General features: G+C 47.7%; 1 protein-coding gene across 1 annotated transcript; it reads left to right on the forward strand.

The window, feature by feature from the left end:
- Window positions 1-443: 443 nt before the first annotated feature.
- LOC128832486 (olfactory receptor 51G2-like) lies at window positions 444-1,379 on the forward strand. The gene has a single exon (XM_054019923.1). It carries the CDS (start codon window positions 444-446, stop codon window positions 1,377-1,379), a length of 936 nt encoding a protein of 311 aa, XP_053875898.1.
- The last annotated feature ends 676 nt before the right edge of the window (window positions 1,380-2,055 follow it).

A 2,055-nucleotide genomic window follows, 5' to 3' on the forward strand; every position in this document is an offset into this window, starting at 1 on the left:
GAGGTAATGGAAGTCTATATGGATAACCAGAAAAGTCAACTATGGTAGTGGGGATTAAAAAAAATGTCTTGGAAGGGCTGATTTACATTGCAAAATATGGCTAAATAGTGGGTGTCAGGGGGAACGTTGCCTGGGAGGAGGTTATTTCTTAGCTGCCTATTGTAGGGCTTCTTCCACTTTTCTCTGAAGCATTTGGACCTGGCCACTGGATACTGGGCTAGATGGACTACAGGTCTGATCCAGTCTGGCAATGCCTATCCTCCTATCTGTGGTGTAAATCCAAGACAATGCTTTTGCTCATCTTCCTTGACCTCCTAGGAGTCTGTAGACTTGCACTGAGAGCAGAATGATATCTTGTTAAATATCATCTAGTTGTCTAATCTCCTATTCTATTTTCTTTCAGGAAGAAAAGCTCAAAACCCATCAGACCTTCCCAGTACATTATGTCAGCTGTCAATGACACCAAATTCAACTATGAAGTGTTTCTTCTCACTGGGATACCTGGGAAGGGAGACATCCATCTCTGGATCTCTATCACCTTCTGCTTAGCATATGCTATTTCGATAGTAGGAAATTCACTCATTCTGTTCATTATAAAAACAGATCTAAGCCTTCATGAGCCAATGTACATTTTCCTTTCCATGTTGGCTGTCACAGACCTAGGCTTATTGATAGCCAGCATACCAACAATACTGGGTGTATTTTTGTTTAACTCAAGGGAGATCAGCCTCAATGCCTGTCTTGCCCAGCTGTTCTTCATCCACTCGTTTACATTCATTGAATCCTCTGTGCTCTTGTTGATGGCGTTTGACCGCTTCATCGCAATCAGTAACCCACTGAAATATACTTCCATCTTAACACTGCCGAGAATAGTGAAGATGGGACTGGTGTTTGTGCTAAGAGGGGTGGCCGTAATACTCCCACTCCCCCTTCTCCTGACAAGGTTCCAATTCTGTCAAACCAATGTCCTCTCCCATTCCTTCTGCCTGCACATGGAGGTCATGACAATGGCATGTGCGGACATCACAGTCAACAACATCTATGGCTTGTTTATTACAGTTATAACAGTGGGGTTGGACTCGCTGCTCATCTTCCTCTCTTATGTGATGATCCTCAAAACAGTGCTGAACATCACCTCCCATGTGGAGTTCCTCAGGGCCCTAAACACCTGCGTCGCCCACCTCTGTGCCGTCCTGCTCTTCTACACGCCAGAATTCACCCTGACTTTGATGCACAGATTCAGAAAGAGCTCTTCTCCCTTGCTTCAGATTGTCCTGGGCTATGTCTACCTGCTGGTTCCTCCTCTGCTGAACCCAATCGTGTACAGCGTGAAAAGCAAACACCTTCGTTCGAGGATAATCAGGGTGTTCATTAAGTGAAGGGTCAGTTTATCACTCGGCCCCAGTGCTGGTGGCATAGGAATCAAGAAACACCAGACATGGCGACTTATTCCATCCTGGACCCTTATATCTGTGATGACATGAGATACTGATCTCCACTCTGTATAGTCAGGTTCAGATGGGGTCTAAGGCCTGAAGCAATGGTATAGGGGTTGTCTCCACCCACTGTTGAGGGAGGACAGTGCACTGGGGAAAGGAGACCAAGGCAGGCAGCAGCATTTACAGAGTGACTGTGTTCGTGGAGATCCAGGGGACCAGTAGGATGTTGGCCCATAAAGAGCCATATCGGTGGCTGCTCCGACCTCAGAATTCATGTCAATACTCTCAATAAAGAGAAGGGAGGTGAATGTTGTTTCCCCTTACACCTGGCCTGTCCCTGTCCCGTCTCTGGTTAAACATCCACAGGCCATGAAAACAGCTGCAGAGCTGTTTTGCGGTCACTGTCCTGGCCCTTCCTGAGTGCTCTGGGTGCTGTGTGATCCATGGGGACTGCACGAGCTGTGGACAGGGGCTATTCCAGGGGCACAGACACCCACCCTTCCCCCACTCCCTCAGCCAGGTGCTTCTGACTGAGTCGTGTCAGAGACATCATTATGTAGGAGCCGCAAGAGAAGCCATTCAGGCAACACCGAAACCACCACCGTTGGTGGCTCTG

Source organism: Malaclemys terrapin, chromosome 1 (genome assembly GCF_027887155.1).
Source record: "Malaclemys terrapin pileata isolate rMalTer1 chromosome 1, rMalTer1.hap1, whole genome shotgun sequence".
Taxonomy (NCBI): Eukaryota; Metazoa; Chordata; order Testudines; family Emydidae; genus Malaclemys; species Malaclemys terrapin.

Excerpts from the sequence above, each read along its gene's own strand:
- LOC128832486 (XM_054019923.1), top strand. The coding sequence starts at position 444 with ATGTCAGCTGTCAATGACACCAAATTCAACTATGAAGTGTTTCTTCTC.